Source organism: Candidozyma auris, chromosome 3 (assembly GCF_003013715.1).
Source record: "Candidozyma auris chromosome 3, complete sequence".
NCBI classification, from domain to species: Eukaryota; Fungi; Ascomycota; class Pichiomycetes; order Serinales; family Metschnikowiaceae; genus Candidozyma; species Candidozyma auris.
This window is the reverse complement of record NC_072814.1, coordinates 1,857,616-1,875,984: the sequence shown is the minus strand read 5'-3', so window position 1 is coordinate 1,875,984 and position 18,369 is coordinate 1,857,616. Positions and strand designations below refer to the sequence as shown.

Genomic DNA, 18,369 nt, shown 5'->3' with positions numbered 1-18,369 from the left:
AAAAATGGGTTTAAAGTAGCTTCTCTGCTCTTTCGCGAGAAAGTGAGATGATCTTTTTCAATGCATCGAGGGTGACGTTAGCCCCACCGCCAGATACACTAACGTGTTTTAAGTTATTCTTTGATGCGATGATGTTGACTTTTGTTTCACAGCATGCCTCCTCTGCTTCACCTTCAAGGTCTGCTAAAATTGCACTCTGACCCGCAGTATCATCAAGCTCGATGATACCAAAACTAGATGATAAGCCAAGCTCCCGAGTGTTCAATCGTACCGGTTGCGCAAGGTCTTTGTTTGTGTCGATATAGATGTTGCCAGACGCTTGGTTTAAGTGACCGAAGTGTCCTCTAGATCTCACAGGAACTTTGACATTTGGGTCAACTCCAGAGTCTGCCAAATAGATACGAGGGAGAGTGACGTCCTTCAAGGCGGTTATAAGAGCACGGCTCACAAGGTCGAATAATGGACCGTCTCTGGAGAAGACCTTGATGTGGGCATATAAGACAAATCTATACTGTTTTTTGCTAATATTGATGGATGAGGAGAGTGTCAGGAGCTCTTCTTCGGACAAGTCCTTGTCGTCCGTGTATAATATGCTAACGTCCCCAGTAGCCTCATCCTTAATCTGATATCCCGGAGTTATATCGAGTGAGGCCTGCGGGAGAAGGCGCAGATGATATATGTAGTTGTACAACTTCTGTGAAAGGATTTGTTCCTCGTCGCTAGGAGCCCCTTGTCTTCCTCTGGCCACCTCCACTATGGGATAAACCGAGGTGTATTTTGAACTTTCAGGCTCAGGAGGAGCAAATTCGTCCTCTGCGCTGTTCACTTCACTGACTCCCAAGGTTATACCGCAAAATGCATGACAGGCTCCTTGTTTAATCACAGACGAGCCCACCACAGCGTCGGTGCCCACATCGGCCATACTCCCCTCGCTGACCACAGTCTCACGAAATTCTGTGAATTCACGAAGACATGGTCTGAGTCCTTGTGCCAAATGGCGCTGAAGCGTGAGCTCGGGCGAAATCCTAGCTAGAACAGCAGGTGGAAAGACAACTTTCTGTTCTATGGCCATTGAAGTTAGATGCAATGAGTTTTGCTGGTGCAATGGTAAACCGTGATGAAGTAAGTAGCGAAGAGATCACGTGAGTGATGCCCTAGTGGACGACCATATTTTGTAAAAGTTTTATGTATTTGAGGAACAGACGTTTTAGAACTGCAGCAAAAGTGATTCTCAATCCAATTCTATCTTGTTTGACCTGATTTGTCGGTGATGCCGCCCTTTAAGGTGGAGTCAATCACCCTCACTTTCAAGCTGTATTGGCTGCGAAAAGTGGACACTATAAATACGCATGGAGGATAATTCATGGAGATGAATTACTCTCGTTTTCTGTCCAGCGAACCAAATAGCCCTCAATGTCCCTTCTTGTTTCTGTAAGATGGACTTAAAGTAAAAAATTTCGTCATTTTGCTCTCCGCAGGTCAAATTTACAGGGTGTGTGAGACGCTTCATGGAAATGAACAAGATGATACAACGAAAATAGGTGACATGTTCTTCAAAGTCTTGGTGGGCAACCATTGTGCATAGTGAAGAGTGAAAATTCAGGTGGCTTTTACAATGGAAGCTTTTCTTGAAATTTTTTTAACTATAATCTATTTTGCGTAAGAGTCGAGAAATTGACAAAAAAATGTTAATTCCAGAAATCAATGTAGAATTTCTAGCATAAGTCAGCATTAAAACCACAAGACGAGAATGGCGTGCTTAAAGTATGATATTCTCGGAGCGTAGTGTGATCTAAGCCCAAGCAAAGCAGCTCAGAAGATGACCGTGAACCTCCGATATCCATGTACTATATGGGTACATACCAAGTGCAACCTCATCAGCACACGCCGAAGTACCTGAACGCCACCAATGACCCACCAAATCCCACTATCACCAACTAACTGATAAACTACTTCAACTAAGTCCTTTTAAACATCGCTACAGGGTACTTGTTCCCTCCTCCACCGTCTCCTCTGCTGAAAGAAATGGCTGCGAAAAATCACATACAACATCTTCAGATCCCCACAATTGTACCATTTCCAAATACCACTAACACCGACATGCGTTACCAGAGGCACCATCCTCCAGTTGTCTTAAAGGGTAATTGCTAGGACACACTTACATCTTAAGCAGTATCCTTGCTACCGCCTATGTCTTAGCTCTACATATAGCTCCCCCTACTGCTTTTCCAACCTAGAGCTTTTACTACTGAGCGGTACCTGAACACTCGCTCAGAGCCTGTCTACACCAGAGATCTCAAGTGAAACTGGATCTGCCCGACACTTTCCTGTTCCTGCTTCACCCGGCGGGCTGATATTGCCGAGGATTACGACATCCATCGCCATGAGCAAATACCCCAGAGCTTATTGGCGGGTGTTCGGCGATTGCACATGTGAAGGCGGCCGGGGGAACGGCTGAAGAAGGAGCACACGTGAAGACATGAAAAGGAAAGAAGGTTATAGAGAAGAGGGAAAAATAGGAAGAAACAAAAGGTATCTGAAAGAAGATGCTGGAAATCCGCTAACTAAAACTATACGAGTCCCCGTGATTTGTAGCACAAGGGTCACCTGCTTCGCTTCGTCTAGTTTGGCTATCTCCAGAGATAAGAGTCCCCCCAGCGCTTTGTGCGCACTTTGCACTATCCGCGGGGGACCTGGAAGCGATTATCAGAGCGTTATCGGTGGAATCGCATTGGGCGAGAAAAACAATCGGTGGGGAGACGAAAACCCCCGGGCCGTTTAAACTTTAGCACCGCAGAGCTTGAAATTGCCTGAGGAAACAGAGGGCCTGATTCAAATCTTCCTTGAATTCCATCTTTGTAATAATTTCCACTTTTTTTTCTGGAAGCCCTAATTGTTGCCTCGCTCTTATCGCTGGGGGGTGACAAAACCGCTGCCAACGATTGGCCGATTTCGCAGCCATCTTTACCGCCGCCCTGCACACAACCCCACGCCATCCTGCCATTCTGCCCTCTTCTGCCCTTCTCTCATCCTCAAACAAGGCCTACCGAAGTGACTTTCTCGCCTGCTGCTCGGTTCTGCGCGACCATGGGCGCTTCCCCATCCGCACGTTTATAACATGCTTGATCTTGAATGTTTTTTTTCACTTTTTCTCCTTCTCTTTCTTCCTTTTACTCTTCACCAAGTAATTTATGAACTCAGACCTTTTGCCGCCAAAGGTCTACCCGTACGATGAGGTGCCTGAAAACAAATCGTGGGCTGCCACTTTGCCAGTGGCCAAGGGCTTGTACAACCCTGACTTGGAAAAAGACGCCTGTGGTGTAGGTTTCACTTGTCACTTGAAGGGCCTGGCGTCTCACAAGATTGTTTCGGATGCTAAGAACTTGCTTTGTAACATGACCCACCGAGGCGGTGAGTTGAACCCAAAAGATGGTGACGGTGCCGGCTTGATGTCGTCATTGCCCCATAAGTTCTTGAAAAGAGAGTTCAAGTACCATTGCGACGTGGACTTGCCCCCTTTGGGCCAGTACGGTACCGGTAATGTGTTTTTCAAAAAGGACGAGGCCGTGTACGAAAAATCGAGAAACACCTTTGAAAATATCGCCTCCTCTCTTGGCCTTCGTGTTTTGGGCTGGAGAGCTGTTCCTCACGACTCTTCCATCTTGGGGCCTGCCTCGCTTTCAAGAGAGCCTTTGATTTTGCAGCCGGCCATAGTGCTTGCTGACGTCTACGGCACCGATGTGCTGCCAGAGGAGTTTGAAAAAACATACAAGAAGGATTTCGAAAAAAAATTGTTCATTTTGCGTAAACAGTCCTCCCACACCATTGGTCTCCACAACTGGTTCTACATCTGCTCGCTTAACGCCAAAACTATTGTCTACAAGGGTCAATTGGCCCCCAACCAGGTGTACGCATACTACTACGATTTGGCCAATGCTGAATTTGAGGCCCACTTTGCCTTGGTCCACTCTCGTTTCTCCACTAATACCTTTCCTTCGTGGGACAGGGCTCAGCCGTTGCGAATGGCCGCTCACAACGGTGAAATCAACACCTTGAGAGGTAACAAGAACTGGATGAGAGCTAAGGAGGGTGTCATGTCTTCCGAATTGTTCGGTGAGGAGTTGGAGAAGCTATACCCTATCATTGAGGAGGGTGGTTCCGACTCGGCTGCATTTGATAACGTCTTGGAGTTGTTGGTGATCAACGGCGTCCTTTCCTTGCCTGAGGCCGTGATGACCATGATTCCAGAGGCCTGGCAGAACGACAAAAATATTGACATGAAAAAGAAAGCATTTTACGAGTGGGCTGCATGCTTAATGGAGCCTTGGGATGGTCCAGCCTTGTTCACATTCGCCGATGACAGATACTGTGGTGCCAACTTGGACAGAAACGGTTTAAGACCTTGCAGATACTACATTACCGACGATGACAGAATCATCTGTGCCTCTGAAGTTGGTGTCATTGACATTGAACCAGAGAAGGTCTTGCAGAAGGGCCGTTTGCAGCCCGGAAGAATGTTGCTTGTCGACACTAAAGAGGGTAGAGTGGTGGATGACCGTGAGTTGAAGCAGTCTGTTGCCTCTAGATTCGACTTCAAATCTTGGGTTACTGCCAACATGATCACTCTTGATGATTTGAAAGCCAAATTGGTTGCCAGAGAAATCGACTTGGACCATCAGATCAAGGAGACTAAGGATGTCACCGTGCAAACCGACCCAAGATTGGTTGCATTTGGCTACTCTCATGAGCAAATCCTCAACATCTTGTCCCCCATGGCTGAGGGCAAGGAGGCTCTCGGGTCTATGGGTAACGATGCTGCTTTGGCATGTGTTTCCGAACAGCCCAGATTGTTGTACGAATACTTCCGTCAGCTATTCGCTCAGGTCACAAATCCACCAATCGACCCTATCAGAGAGGAGCTTGTTATGTCCTTGGAGTGCTATGTTGGTCCTCAAGGTAACTTGTTGGAGATGAAACCAGACCAGTGTAACCGTATGTTGTTGAATTCTCCGGTCTTGTCAACTGCCGAGTTAAATGCTATCCGCAACATCGAAAAGGTGTATCCAAAGTGGGCTATCACCACCATCGACATCACCTTCAGCAAGAGCGAGGGTATCCAAGGGTACATCAATAAGATCTCCGACATCTGCCAGGATGCTTCTAAGGCAATTGCCGAAGACCGCAAAATCATCATCTTGTCCGACCGTGCCACTTCTTTCGACAGAGTTCCAATTTCTGCTTTGATCGCCACAGGTGCTGTGCACCACCACTTGGTGAGACAGAAGCAGCGTTCTAAGGTTGCTATTCTTCTCGAGACTGCCGAAGCCAGAGAAGTACACCACGCTTGTTGCTTGGTTGGTTACGGTGCTGACGGTATCAACCCTTACTTGGCTATCGAGACCTTGATCAGAATGAAAAACGAAGGTTTGTTGAAGAAGGACTTCTCTGATGAGCAAATTGTCAAGAACTACAAGTACGCCGTGGACGCTGGTATTTTAAAGGTTATGTCCAAGATGGGTATTTCCACATTGGCCTCTTACAAGGGTGCTCAGATTTTTGAAGCTCTTGGTATTGATAACTCCGTTATCGACCGTTGTTTCGCTGGTACTGCTTCTAGAATCAAGGGTATTACCTTTGAATACATTGCTCAGGACGCTTTCTCTTTGCATGAGAGAGGTTATCCTTCGAGAGAAACCATCAAGCCAGTGGCTTTGCCAGAAACTGGTGAGTACAACTGGAGAGATGGTGGTGAGAAGCACGTCAATGACCCTGCTGCCATTGCTTCGATGCAAGATGCTGTCAGAAACAAGAACGAAAAGGCGTACGACGCTTACTGCAAGAAGGAATATGAAGCTATCAAAAACTGTACCTTGAGAGGTCTCTTGGATTTCGACTACGAGAATGCTAAGCCAGTTCCAATTGACCAAGTTGAACCATGGACTGAGATCGTTCGTCGTTTCTTCACCGGTGCCATGTCTTACGGTTCTATCTCCATGGAGGCTCACTCCACTCTTGCTGTTGCTATGAACAGATTGGGAGGTAAATCCAACACTGGTGAGGGTGGTGAAGACGCTGCCAGATCCCAGGTCAATGCCAACGGTGACACCATGAGATCTGCTATTAAGCAAATTGCCTCCGGTAGATTTGGTGTCACATCTTACTACTTGGCTGATGCTGATGAGTTGCAAATCAAGATGGCCCAAGGTGCTAAGCCTGGTGAGGGTGGTGAGTTGCCAGGACACAAGGTCTCTGAGTCTATTGCAAAGACAAGACACTCCACTCCAGGTGTCGGTTTGATTTCTCCACCTCCCCATCACGATATTTATTCGATCGAGGACTTGAAGCAATTGTTGTACGATTTGAAATGCTCCAACCCAAGAGCCAGAACTTCCGTTAAGTTGGTCTCTGAAGTTGGTGTCGGTATTGTTGCTGCTGGTGTTGCCAAGGCTGGTTCTGAGAACATCTTGATCTCTGGTGGTGACGGTGGTACTGGTGCAGCTAAGTGGACTTCCATCAAGTACGCTGGTTTACCATGGGAATTAGGTCTCGCCGAGTCTCACCAGACATTGGTGTTGAATGACTTGAGAGGCAGAGTCATTTTGCAAACTGATGGTCAAATCAAGACTGGCCGTGATATCGCTATTGCTTGTTTGCTTGGTGCCGAAGAGTGGGGCTTTGCCACTACTCCTTTGATTGCCATGGGTTGTATCTTCATGCGTCGTTGTGAATTGAATGTCTGTCCCGTTGGTATAGCCACTCAGGACCCAGAACTTAGGAAGAAGTTCCAGGGTACCCCAGAGCATGTCATCAATTTCTTCTACTACATGGCTCAAGAGTTGAGACAATACATGGCTAAGTTGGGTTTCCGCACCATCAACGAGATGGTGGGTCACACCGAGGTGTTGAAGGTTAGAGACGACTTGAGGAACACTAAGAATGCCAATATCGATTTGCTGCCTATCTTGACACCAGCACACACCATCAGACCTGGTGTCGACACTTATTGTGTGAGGAAGCAGGACCACAGATTGCACGTCAGAATCGACAATAAATTGATTGACGAGTCTGAAGTCACCTTGGAGAAGGGCTTGCCAGTTACAATTGACTGTAATGTCGTCAACACTGACCGTTCCTTGGGTACTACTTTGTCGTATAGAGTCTCCAAGAAGTTTGGTGAACAAGGTTTGCCTCATGACACTATCCACGTCAACGTCAAGGGTTCTGCTGGTCAATCCTTTGGTGCCTTCCTTGCTCCAGGTATCACCTTGGAGTTGGAAGGTGACGCCAATGATTACATCGGTAAAGGTTTGTCCGGTGGTAGAATAATCGTCTACCCACCTGTGGGCTCCAAATTTAAGGCCGAGGACCAGATCATTGCTGGTAACACTGCATTCTTTGGTGCTACATCCGGTACAGCTTTCATTAGAGGTGTTGCCGCTGAGAGATTTGCTGTTAGAAACTCTGGTGCTACCATTGTTGCTGAAGGCACTGGTGATCACGGGTGTGAGTACATGTCTGGTGGCCGTGTTGTCATCTTGGGTTCAACCGGTCGTAACTTTGCGGCTGGTATGTGTGGCGGTATTGCTTACGTTTTGGACATGGCTCAGGACTTCAATCAAAAGGTCAACGCCCAGACCGTGGAATTGTCTAGTGTCACTGAGCCTTCTGAAATTGCATTCTTGAGGGGCTTGATTGAAGATCATCGTCACTACACTGGCTCTGAGGTTGCTGCTCAGATTTTGAATGATTTCAACAGAGTTTTGAGCAGGTTCGTCAAGGTCTTGCCTCATGACTACAAAAAGGTTCTTGAAAAGGAGAAGCAAAAGAAGGAAGAAGCGAAGAAGAAGGAGTTGAACAACTTCTTGAAAAACATCAAGGAGGACCCAGAGTGCGATGCTACCAACGGTGAAGCTGCTAAGATCAAGCAAGGCCATATTCACCGTGCTGGTGCTGTTGCGGCCAAGGCAGGGTCAAACGAGCCTAAGGTGTTGGATCTTGAAGACACCATCACCAACCCAGAGACCGAGAAGAAAGCAGTTCAACAACTTGACAAGCTCAGAGGTTTCATGAAGTACAAGAGAAGAAACGAGAAATACAGAGATGCAAAGACCAGAACCAAGGACTGGAATGAAATGACCTCTAGACTCACCAAGGAGGAATTGAAATACGAAACTGCTAGATGTATGGACTGTGGTGTTCCATTCTGTACCTCGGACACGGGTTGTCCTATCTCCAACGTCATCCCTAAGTGGAATGAGTTGGTTTTCAAAGACAGATGGTATGACGCTTTGCAAAGATTGATGATGACCAATAACTTCCCAGAATTTACTGGTAGAATCTGTCCTGCTCCATGTAACGGTGCCTGTGTTTTGGGTATTAACGAGGACCCAGTTAACATCAAGTCTGTGGAGTGTGCTATCATTGACCATGCCTTCGAGCAAGGTTGGATCAAGCCAACACCTCCAACTCACAGGACTGGTATGACTGTCGCTATTGTTGGATCTGGTCCAGCTGGTTTGTCTGCTGCTGACCAATTGAACAAGGCAGGCCACAAGGTGACTGTTTACGAGAGAGCTGACAGACCAGGAGGATTGTTGATGTACGGCATTCCAAACATGAAGTTGGACAAGCGTCTTGTCAAGAGAAGAACCGACTTGTTGGCTGCCGAGGGCATCGAGTTCGTGTGCAACACTACTGTGGGCGACGATATCACTGTTGAGGAGTTGCAATCCTCCAACGACGCTGTCATTTTCGCTGTTGGCTCTACCATCCCAAGAGACTTGAGCATCCCAGGTCGTGACCTCAAGAACATCGACTTTGCCATGAAGTTATTGCATTCGAACACCAAGGCTCTTTTGGAGAACTCTTTGGAGAAAATCAGAAAACAAATCACCGGCAAGCATGTCATTGTCATTGGTGGTGGTGACACTGGTAATGATTGTTTGGGAACTTCCACCAGACACGGTGCCAAGTCGGTCACCAACTTCGAATTGTTGCCAACACCACCAGACGCCAGACCTAAGGACAACCCATGGCCACAGTGGCCCCGTGTGTTCAGAGTGGACTACGGTCACAGCGAGGTGGCTGCTCACTACGGCAAGGACCCTAGAGAGTACTCCATCTTGTCGAAGGAATTTGTTGGAGACGACGAAGGTAACGTGAAGGGTATCAAGACGGTTAGAGTTGAGTGGAAGCGCTCCGACTCTGGCGCCTGGCAGATGGCTGAAGTTCCAGGCTCTGAGGAGTTTTTTGCTGCAGACATTGTATTGTTGTCGATGGGATTCTTGGGTCCCGAGACCGACAAGCTTCAAGTAAGCAAGACCAAGAGAGGCACTATATCCACCGCTGACCCAAGCGGCTACAAGGTCAGCGGTCAGGAGAATTTGTTCGCTGCTGGTGATTGCAGAAGGGGCCAGTCGTTGGTCGTCTGGGGTATCCAGGAGGGCAGACAGTGTGCTCGTGAGGTTGACAACTACTTGATGGGCTCCACCCGTTTGCCAGGTAACGGCTCAGTGGAGCAGAGAAACTTTAAATTGTTGGAGGAATTCGCCGAGAAGGTGTGATTTGCCAACCAGCTTGTATATTTGATGTGACAATGTAAGTATTAAGGAATCGAAGTGGATGTGTAGGCCCATGTGTAAGACAGTTATTTTTTCGCAGCCAACAGATTAAGAAGTCTAAAAGCATAGATCTACGGATCCAGAAAAAGAAAAAATGAAACTCGACGTACTGAGACTTCAACGTCCTCAGACTCACGGAGGTCAAACACCCTTGTTTCATAAGGTGCCTCCTCGTACGAGGATTGTGGGAAGATTGAGGAAGAAATTTCGAGAACACAGGGCCGCCCAAAGTGAATCGGCGAAGCGTGTAGCTAAAAATAGAAGCGGGCAATGGAGAAGTTCAATGTGGTTTTGGACAGTAAAGTAAATGGATTTCATAAAATGTCGATACTCAGATTCCATTGAGAGAGCTTAGTGACGGTAGAAGGTGTGTGGCTCTCGATAGATGAAAGGTGGCCACAGGTGATTCGAGGGAGAGTCGACATGATGTGATGGAAGAGTGCATAATTACGGCGGTTTGTCTGCAGTACCACCCTCGGAAGTCTCTATTGTGAATTTGTATGCACGTGAGGCATAGTCGCATGTTGCGTAGGCACCACAGGCGGGCGCCAAATCAGGATATGTTATTGGCCGCATAAGACTCTCAGATTATAGGTGAGATAAGACAGCCAAGAGTCAATCTGAGACATGTTCAAAGGAGCATCTTAGCGGGAAAGGCCTGATACCCAGAGAGCTGCAGCAGTAATTGAGAGGGTATGATATTGAGATTTGCACTGGGTTTGCTCGAATGTGGTCCGCTTATAAACAACAAGTTTCTGATAAGAAAAAAAAAGAAGAAGGAAAGACAGCGTATCATCTTGTTCAGAACCCAATTGTATCAATGAATCCTCTCCTTCACCTCTCCTTGATTGTGTGCCTTTGGAGGAATGCGTTTAACAGGACAGGGCGGCTGGCTGTGGATGGATCAGGAAAATGCGCATCAGCTTCTATAGTGGAGGAGGCAGCTAGGGGACGTGGGAGGAATGTGGGCGGGTAAACAAGTTGTCAGGAATAATGGTGGATGGTGAAGAGTGACTGGGATTGGAGGAGGGTACAATGATTGGGATCGTCGTCGTGGAGTTTTCTTGTTTTGTGGACTGGACTTGTGGTTACAAAATGATTGTGCAGTGGAAGTTGACTATGCGGGAGGAAATGGAGGGGGTACATGAAAAAGGAATGAGTTGAGGACGATGGAGATGAAAGGTTTTTATGGGATAATCTGTTGCTAGAATATGGAATTGATGTGCAGTGGAGGGTGATATCTTGATGGGGATGGAGCAATTGCAGCCATGAGACAAATGTGGTCGTTTGCGTCCACATGGCTATTGAAGTTGCAAAATGCGAGGATCATGAGAGGAAGTGTTTCAAGACCAGCTATGGCATAAATAAGACGAACAACTTGAGCTTTTTTTCTTTATTTTTTTTTTTTTTTTTTTTATTTTTTCCCTATTCTTTTTTCTCCTCAGTTACTTCTTTCTATGCCTCGCCAATATCAACTTTGGGTTTCGCCAATGTTCAACAGCCGCCTGTTGAAGCAGCATCGCTTATTTGCCCATTTGGCCCACAGCAAAAGCCCTCGGCCACCCTCCCTTGATCTGGCACGATTCCTGATCCGCTGTCGATTCGACATAAGATGATCAGATGTTGTTCTTGGTGAGTTCTATTATGTAGATCTCTGTTTAGCCTGCTGTTTCCTCGGGAAGCATCACCCCCATCCACCTCAAACATCCAATTTCAATTTCACCTCGAATTTCTGCTAAAACATGTACAAGTCTACACACCTCCCCCTCAGCCTCCACGAAGCCCCATGGTTTAATTGCTCTAGGTCTACGATAAGCCATGGGGTGGGTGTGGTGAGTCTACACATACGGCTCTACGAGCCCCAGCCCCAAATCCACGACAGTGAAGCACAGACTTGAGTGGGACATTTGCTGCCGCGCAACATTCCACTCACTATTCCGCTCACACATACCTTTCCTGGGTGAATGAATCTCTTCTATTGAGAAGTTTCATTTTAAATCACTTACAGCTTTGCCTCGTAAAACATCTAGGTTTGAAAGATTTAAGGTAGCCTGGTAAAGAATAGGTGGTGGAGGAGATGGTGCTAGTGACGAGTGGGGGTCCTGCACAGGGGTCCTTGGGCTGTGTTACAGCCTACCCTCGGCTTTGCTCGGAACAAACGCAGCCCCGGGCCCCTTCCGAGGGCTGGTGGTGCGTTTGCAGTTGCAATGTCGGTATTTTCTTTTCCTATTCTTTCCTCTCCTCTCGCCCTGCCTGCCTGCTGGCCTAACAAGTATAAATACCCTGTGCGTCCGCCTTCACCTCTGCCTGATTCTCTCCTTTTTTTTTTTCTTTCTCTTCTTTCGAAGCTTCCTCTCTGTTTCGTCCCTCGCTATGCAATTCAAATCCTTGTTTGCTGTGGCCGCCGTCTCCGGGTTGGCCGTCGCCAATAGTATGTTAGCTGAATTTCGTTGATGTTGTACTTGCCTGCAATTTTTTCCCTGAGTGTCCCCTCAGCGTGTCTATGAAAAAGTGAGTCTGTGAAAAATTCTTAGAAATATGTATATCCTCGAGGATTTTATCCGAATTCTTTACTCTTGGCCAAATCCATCCTGACAAATCCTTTGTTTTCATTCCAAACCCACCATGCTTCCTTCAACCTTATTTTGCCCTCTGCGACGTTTGTGGTCGCCTTTGGGCCCGCCTCGCAGTGATCCGGTGGGCTGCTTTCCTATTGCGGAGGTTAATTGATGCGCTTTGTTTTGGCCAAGTGCGAAAATCATGTCCCTGCGCTTAATGGCCGCTGGAGGTCCCTTGTTGCCGTTTATTCAAGGCATTTTTGTTTTTTCGGCTAGTGGACCCCCGCGAGTTTTTTATTTTTCCCTTTCCCTATTCCAGATCTCGCTTTCCCCTTTGGGGCCCCCGCCAGCGTCAACCTACGCATCCTCGCTTACACCACGGAGAGCGCCTCTTCCAAAGCGCCGAGGCAGCCGATGTAAATGTGGCCCTCGCCAGGTGTACATTGAGTAGATGCAATTTTCAAGATTCAACCCAGCCAAAAAATCATCTCGCAGTCACAAAATCAACATGCAACCGATATCTACCAATTTCTTGTACTAACTCGCAGACTCCACATTGACCACTGCTACTCCTTCGGTGGCCAGCGCTTGTTCTTTCAAAGACTTCACTGCCACCGACAACGGCGGTATCAGCTCCGTCGCTGCCTGCCCAACCGCTGTGGGTGACGTTAACATCGAGGGCTCCAGCGTCGACTCTATTGACTTGACCGGTGTTCGCCAGGTTTACGGTGACTTGTACATCAACGGCACCAAGGCTACCGTCCTCAACGCTCCTGACTTGCAGTTGGTTTCCGGTAAGTTCACTCTTGCGAGATCCACCATTTTGGCCACCGCCAACTTGGCCCAGTTGACCACCGTCGGCACTTTGTTGTTTGACTCCTTGCCTGCTTTGGAGAAGACCGGTTTGACTTCCGGTATCACCTCTGCCGAGTCCATCACCATTGGTAACACCGGTTTGCACTCTTTGGACGGTATCAACGTGTATGAGTTGAAGGTGTTTGACGTTAACAACAACCCTGACATTGAGTCAATTGACTCTGCCTTGCAGTCTGTCACCGACACCTTGTCCATCAACTACAACGCTGAGAAGGTTGAGGTTGCCTTGGACAAGTTGACTTCTGCCAACAACGTTGTGTTTGAGAAGATCTCCTCTCTTTCCGTGTCCAACTTAACTTCCATCAACGGCTCTCTTTCCGTCTCTAAAAACAACTTCGACGGCTTCGAATTCAAGGAGTTGACCTCGATTGGCAAGTCTCTTTCCATCAACGAGAACGACGAGTTGGAGGAGTTTGACTTCCCTAAGTTGAAGTCCATTGGTGGTGCTTTGAACATCCAGGACAACGAGAAGTTGAAGTCCTTTTCTTACTTCGACAAGTTGGAGACCATTGGTGGTTCCGTGAACATTGACGGTGACTTCGACAACGGTACTTTCCCTAAGTTGAACAGAGTTGCCGGTGGTTTCAACTTGTCCACCACCGGTTATTTGTCCTGTGACAGCTTCACCAAGTTGAACTCCAAGGGTGACATCAAGGGTGACAAGTTCTACTGCCGTGGTGCCTCTTCTACCGTTTCTTCTTCCTCCTCCAAGAGCGGTAACTCGAACGGTCAGTCCACTTCTTCCGACTCTGCCTCTTCTTCCGAGTCCTCTGGTTCCTCCAGCTCTACCTCCAAGGGTGCCGCTGCTGGTTTCGCCCCAGCTCCTTCCTCCGCTTTGGTCACTTTGGTCACTTTCGTTCTTGGCTTCACTGGTATTGGTGCTGCCATTTACTAAATGTGATGCTAGATGTGTTATCTACAAAACTGAGAGACTCAGCATTGATTATAACTGCGTGCGTCCAATTGAAATTAAAAAATGCACTGATGCAGCAAGCACCGATGCACTAATTTAATAGTTTTTTTGTTCTTTCTTTCGCCTTCATATGTTTTCGTTTCTTATTGGCAGTTGCAATCAATTGTCGTATGAACACGCTTTAATATAGTCACTTCAATGCTCACAGTAATATTTTGCAGCCAGAGCTAGCGTAGACTTCACCCGTTTTTGTTGGTGAATCCTGTACACAAGGGTTACCATCTCTCGTGATAGCCAGGGAGTCTTGAATCACCCCTTTTCAAAGGTAAATCAACAAAATGAAGTTGACCAACTTGCTTGCCCTTTCTGCCTCAGTGATTACCCTTGCTGAATGTACGCAGCAGCCAGATAACGACATTCAAAAAAGAGAACCGAAGAACGTCGCCAACTTGGACTACCTCTTCCAGCAATATGAGCAAGACCATAAGGGAGAAGATTCAGATGAAAAAGTTAAAAGAAAAAATGTGGCTGACTTGTCGAACCTAGAACATCTTCTCGAGGATGAACAGGAGTCAGTCGAGAAGGACTCGAAGATCAAGCGTGATGGTATTCAGGGCAAACAAGCCCGCAGAGTTTTTGACCCCAAGAGCTTCTTCCATGCGAAGATGAAGCGGTCCCAGAAGGTGATCAAAACATATGAGAGCTCATCTGTGAATAATGTGCTTACGCAGGTGCGGGATGTCTCTGTTTTTGCAGGTTACTTGAGGGACTCGGAAAAGATCTTGAAGCAATTACACAAGAATAGGTTTGCAGTTATTATTGCCCCCTCTGACCATGCGCTTTCGAGCAAGCTTGGGGGCCGCAAGCCTTGGGAATTTCCCAGAGATCCCAATGACGAGAACGACGCTGCGGCCAACATTCAAGATTTCGTCAAGGCTCATTTGGTGAAATTTGAGGGAGAGCTTTCTGAGATCCAGGATGAAGTTGCACTTTTGCTGTTTGACGGTCAGACGATTGTGATAAGGCACGATGCTGCAACCGACTCTTTTAGAGTTGAGAAGGGTGATTCTTGGACCGACGTGGTTGCAGTGTACTACGCTGATGACGGTGCAGTGCTTGTCATTGACGACAGCCTTGTGAAGCCACAGAACTAAGGAAAGGGAACTGACTCATTGAAATACAGTGATAATTTTTTTTTTTTTTTTTTGCCCCGGTGTTGTGCCACGGTTTCAATTCTACCTACTTGATGTCTACAATTATTTTTTCCATAGCTTTTTATAATTCTTGTCAATTTATGGACTCACTCATTCGGTCAATACACTTACGCCAGTTTGTTCGTGCGGTCTGGAAGCAGCAGTGTACAGAAGTTTCCACTTCACCTTCAAGGTTTTGTTGGCTGGATTCTCTATAGTCACATCTTGTGAAATATGTCTGTTTGAATGGCCGTAGATAAGGTTTCCACTCTGTGGCTTTAGGTCCAATTTACAGCCTTTAGGTACTGCCAATGCAAGCAACAAGTCCGATCTAGTTACGTCCAGGGTGTTGCTGATGTACAAACGTGCTTTGAACACTGTAGGAGTGGAGTCGTTGTGTCTTTCGGCCTCGACTTTAAGTCCATCGGCCTCGATAATAACTTTGGCATTTTGCTTTCCTGAGGTTTGCACTTGCGATGCTTTGAAGGAATTAAACGTGTTGTTATTGTTGCTCTGGAGCTCAGGAGATGGCGACTTCAAATCAGAAAGCAAGTCAAAGTCAAACGCAGACGAAGAGGTGCCTTGAGCTTGGGGTTGTGCTTGAGGCACAGGTTGTTGAGGTGCTGGAGAAATAGACTGGGAGCCACCAGATGGACCTCCGAGTGTTATTGAGCCACCGGCGCCATAGAAGTCTAATGGATTGACACCGCCTGCGGTGGAAGACGACGCTTCACCTCCACCAAAGTTTAAGTTGCTCAAATCACTGAGCAAGTCATTGTAACCTTGCTGGTCTTTACCAGTGCTGTCGCCACTTATTGGCTCGTCATCATCGAAATCGATCAAGTTCAACTCTTTAGCAGCTGCCGCACCCTGAGCGCCACCGCTGACCTTGATTTGGGCGGCCTGATCTGCCTTGCCAGTCTTCAACAAAGAGTACTTTTCTAACAATTGATTTATGAAGTCATTGAGGGCCAAGAGTTCCAGCACGTACGATTCGTCGTCATGCTCCTCCTCAACAATTTTGGTGACGATCGGATGAGAAGACTTAATTTGACCGTAAAGGTCCGATATTGTCTCATTATCATCGGTGATGCCAGACCCTGAAGCCTCGACAGAATTAAGCATTTCTGCAAAAATCTCGGTCTTTCTCTTCAAACGTGCAACGTCGTCAGATACTTTCTTCTTGTTCTCCTCTGAGTTATCCTTGAAGCCAGCCATAAGCTTCATCAAGCGATTGGCTTCCTGTAAGTCCTGAGGCTTACCCCTTCTAATCAATTCTTGTAACTTGGCACTGTGCACAATGGCCTCTTCCTTCTGGATGTCCTCCAAAGTTTTTAAGGTATCAGAAGGATTCAAGACGGCAGCATCATCGACGTTCACCTCAGGGAACACGTAGCCTTTGTTGGCCAACAAACGATGCATATCTCTAATATAGCCGAAGTCGCTCTTGTACTTGGAAGTCTTACAAATCGTCTGGTACCATTCTTCAATCTGGGCCAAGATTAACCGTTGCACACGGCTATAACGCAACGTTGGTCTTTCAGGGAACTTTTTGACTAATTCATTCAAGAACTCCTTTCGTGAGATCTGAAGCTGGAAGGGATATCCACAATTCTTCACCAAGTGATCCAAAAGAGCAATGGCCAATTCAGCAGTTTGGGGGTCTCTCTGGTTGATGAGTTTCACCACGGCAATTGCAGCCTCACGAGGTGTCGACCCTTGCTTAGCGTTGACATAGTCACAGATTTCCAAGTTAAGGGCCAAATTGGGTTCGGTTAAAGTTGGTCTACAAGCCCGGTCTGACGTTAGTAATTGCTCACAACAGAGACAACTCCAGTTCACATACAAATTCGCCGCAAAAGCTTGGGATTGATCTTGGAAAGAGAGAAATCACCCATGGTGTGGAGTCTAGTTCAAGTTGAACGCCTGATATCGGTGTCTGATGTGCTGGTAGCGGTGGTGGTGCACGGGTGGCTTAGGGAGGTTCCCTAGCAATTTACCTGGAGGGACTTGGCAGCAGAGGAAGGAACCAATGAGAGAGCTATTCGAATAGCTCAATTAGAGGTTGCTTCGCTGATTCTATGATTATTGGTGTTCTTGTGGATTTGGAATTTTCGGGGTTGTTTTGGGGTCAGCGAGTCGTTGAACTGTTCATGAAAATACTGTAAAACGAAAGTAGGTAGCAAAGAATTGAAGAATGATAAAGTACTCTACTACTTCGATTGTTTGAAATCCAAAAGAATTATTTCAAAGCAATCTCTAATTTTGTAAGTTGGGACATGGAAATTGATTCTCAGTATAAATAACTGCATTTTGCAGCCATTCAAACTAGGGCTTAGCTATGCATGCTAAAGAAGCTAACAAGATAAGGTCACACATGGGAGGATAAAAAACACAAAAATCAAGTATTGCAGGTTGAAAGAATAAATTACGGGTATATGAAAGAATTATTCAATTTTTCAATACTATGGCGGGTTCGTTAACAGCACAATGTCTCACTCAAGTTATCCATCAGACAGGAGATAGTGATTTTGTGAACTCAATCTCTTTTCCAGGAGAATCTGAAGAATATATTACTCCAGGGAATTTCTGGATCACGCTCAACCAGTTCAATCTCTCGTTGCAGCCCCACATCTTGATTCCTCCAAGAGTCGTTCTCACACATTATGTTCAAGCGACGACGACTTCAAATGAAAAAAATACAACATCCACATAAGTAGCTCACAATCAATTCTTTCTAAAATTCATTCTTTACAAAATCAACCACTGTTTATTGTTCTATTGATATATTTTTCGTGTCCACCTCTACCGATAGCTGAAAGTCTCACCACCTTGGTAGGGTGCGAATATGTGTAGATCTCCCCAGATCGTCTTCACCAACACCTTCCTCCATGCCCGAGGACGACGACCCGCTCAAAATCAAGGACTTGGCCGTCACCTACGACTACCTCATGTACAAGATCCACGACCACATCGCCACGCTCTCAGAAATAACGTACAAGTCAGTGCAAACAAAACAGCGCCTCATTGAGCAGGACTACTTCCAGCACCAGTTACACTTGGACGAGAATGTCGCCGAGATCCAGTCGTTACTCAAGCTGTGTGACGACATCGAGCTTCAATTCATGAAACTCGACCAGCTTTACCTGTTTGTCGACGACTTCAAGGCAAGGGTAGCGTATTTGGAGGAGGAGTTCGACAAAGTGTAG

General features: G+C 46.8%; 6 protein-coding genes across 6 annotated transcripts; 4 read left to right on the top strand and 2 right to left on the bottom strand. All coding sequences in view use genetic code 12, as the record gives it.

Moving 5' to 3' along the window:
* Positions 1–10: 10 nt before the first annotated feature.
* On the bottom strand, positions 11–1,072 carry CJI96_0003483 (exosome non-catalytic core subunit RRP43; the record flags this gene model as incomplete). Its single annotated transcript, XM_029032682.2, has 1 exon — positions 11–1,072. One exon carries the CDS (start codon positions 1,070–1,072, stop codon positions 11–13), a length of 1,062 nt encoding a protein of 353 aa, XP_028892997.2.
* Positions 1,073–3,191: 2,119 nt separating this feature from the next.
* On the top strand, positions 3,192–9,563 carry GLT1 (glutamate synthase (NADH); the record flags this gene model as incomplete). The annotated part of the gene is made up of 1 exon (XM_029032683.2): positions 3,192–9,563. One exon carries the CDS (start codon positions 3,192–3,194, stop codon positions 9,561–9,563), a length of 6,372 nt encoding a protein of 2,123 aa, XP_028892998.2.
* A 2,430-nt stretch (positions 9,564–11,993) lies between these two features.
* Positions 11,994–13,949, top strand: ECM33 (Ecm33p; the record flags this gene model as incomplete). Its single annotated transcript, XM_029032684.2, has 2 exons — positions 11,994–12,051; positions 12,727–13,949. 2 exons carry the CDS (start codon positions 11,994–11,996, stop codon positions 13,947–13,949), a joined length of 1,281 nt encoding a protein of 426 aa, XP_028892999.2.
* Positions 13,950–14,305: 356 nt separating this feature from the next.
* Positions 14,306–15,121, top strand: CJI96_0003480 (uncharacterized protein; the record flags this gene model as incomplete). Its single annotated transcript, XM_029032685.2, has 1 exon — positions 14,306–15,121. One exon carries the CDS (start codon positions 14,306–14,308, stop codon positions 15,119–15,121), a length of 816 nt encoding a protein of 271 aa, XP_028893000.2.
* A 150-nt stretch (positions 15,122–15,271) lies between these two features.
* GGA2 (phosphatidylinositol 4-phosphate-binding protein) lies at positions 15,272–17,058 on the bottom strand (the record flags this gene model as incomplete). Its single annotated transcript, XM_029032686.2, has 2 exons — positions 15,272–16,959; positions 17,007–17,058. The coding sequence occupies 2 exons, from the start codon at positions 17,056–17,058 to the stop codon at positions 15,272–15,274; spliced, it is 1,740 nt and encodes a 579-aa protein (XP_028893001.1).
* A 993-nt stretch (positions 17,059–18,051) lies between these two features.
* Positions 18,052–18,369, top strand: CJI96_0003478 (uncharacterized protein; the record flags this gene model as incomplete). Its single annotated transcript, XM_029032687.2, has 1 exon — positions 18,052–18,369. One exon carries the CDS (start codon positions 18,052–18,054, stop codon positions 18,367–18,369), a length of 318 nt encoding a protein of 105 aa, XP_028893002.2.